Source organism: Loa loa (assembly GCF_000183805.2).
Source record: "Loa loa unplaced genomic scaffold supercont3.1845, whole genome shotgun sequence".
Classification (NCBI taxonomy): Eukaryota; Metazoa; Nematoda; class Chromadorea; order Rhabditida; family Onchocercidae; genus Loa; species Loa loa.
In genome coordinates, this window is record NW_018110024.1 from 1 (window position 1) to 1656 (window position 1656).

Below are 1656 nucleotides of genomic sequence, written 5' to 3' on the forward strand. Positions count from 1 at the left end.
CTTTCGCACTAAGCGCTTCATTTGGATAGATTTGATTGGAGTTTGATTACCCAACCAATGAGCTCGGCAAATAAAATATCTGGCAGTCTTCACTATTTCACGACAGCTGGTATATGAAACAGTTCAATCATTCCTGCAATTCGATTATGAATTATTTCATATTAATTGAGAAAAATTTAAAACTGAGTAGTTATAAATTTTCTAATAAATTTGTATTCTAAAATATTCATAAAATGTAATATCTTTTCTAATTCAGAGAGGAATTATTTTGAAATTTGTTTCAATATTTCAACTTAACCGTGTAAAATTGTATATTAAAGTAACTCATCATTATAATATATAATTCACATTTATAAAATTAAAATTTAAAATCTCATTTAAGCTCAATGATTTCAAAAAAAGTTTAGTACATTGAAATGTCCCATAACTTCAATTATAAGCTTATATAGATAGTCAAATGATATCATATAATTTAAATATTTAACCTTTCATACTGCAAAAGTAACTTACCGGCAAAGCATTGATTAAATTCGAAAATGGCCAAGTCAAACTTTTCAGCTTTCAATTCCTCCATTATCTTTTCGTGTTTCAATTGAAACTCACAGTTCTTTACAAGAGCATCCGACAGTTGTTTAATGGTCTTAATTGAAATGAGTTTTCCTTTTTCCTTTCCCTAAGTAATATAAGGAATTATTTTGATGTTTTTTTAAAGACTACAACAGTTTATTTTGATGTTTTTTTAACGACTACAACGATCGGTATTTGGATACCCGCTATTGCTTATCTATCGCCAAAGGATGATAAAAAACATTGCTGATTGCTTGACAATTATACCCCTAGTCTGTTTCTCTTCAATTTGTCACATTCCCATCATCCTAGGCTTTATCAATAAAATTTTTAATACCATAAACAAATACCGGAATAAGAGAGAAAATAGATTCCTGATTCTCCAACCAAGCATTTTGAGCAAAAATTTCTATGTTCATCATTTTTGATATTTCCGGATCAGCATCTATCCGTATTATTTTGGCAAGTTTAGAACCAATCGAATCAAAAGATTTGAAAAGTACAGGGGCAAATTCGGTCTGTAAAATAATAACAATAAAATAACAGCCCATGTTAAACTATCTATCAAATTACATCATTTTGCATCATTTGGTAATTTCTCTTTTACACTTTTTTAAATTCCAAAAAATTCAAATTCTGAAATTCGAACAAAAAGAAAGCACTTGTCACATTATATCCAGCATTAACCAATGTATCAGCACTAACCAATGTTTCATGTGCATTCTGCTATTCCAGACAGAAAAACGTGCTTGAAATTTTGCTAAATTTGCGAAGCTAACGAGAAGTTCTAAAGCATAGCTCCTCGTGTCTTTTCAAATTATGCTTAAAAGTGAAGGATCTGTTGCAACTTTTACCTTGGTGTTCAGTTTGATGTATTTCATTGTGAAAGGCAAACGATGAATGATTGGACGTTAGCCCACAATCGGGTCGTTTGCGTTTGCAAATAAATGGTTGGTCGGGCGTTTTCTTGTCGTTTTCTATATTCATCGCGATTGTCAAAGCTCGCATCACATCCGTTATGAGGACGTTTATGACTTTGTTCTTCTGAAAAACTGCTCTTATACTACCCGTATTTGCTAATTAATTAAT

At 30.9% G+C, this 1656-nt stretch overlaps 1 protein-coding gene across 1 annotated transcript; it reads right to left on the reverse strand.

Annotated features, from left to right (window-relative positions):
* Positions 1-917: 917 nt before the first annotated feature.
* On the reverse strand, positions 918-1085 carry LOAG_15359 (hypothetical protein; the record flags this gene model as incomplete). Its single annotated transcript, XM_003150849.2, has 1 exon — positions 918-1085. A coding segment is annotated over one exon (168 nt), but the record flags the coding sequence as incomplete, so codon positions are not given.
* Between the last annotated feature and the right edge of the window lie 571 nt (positions 1086-1656).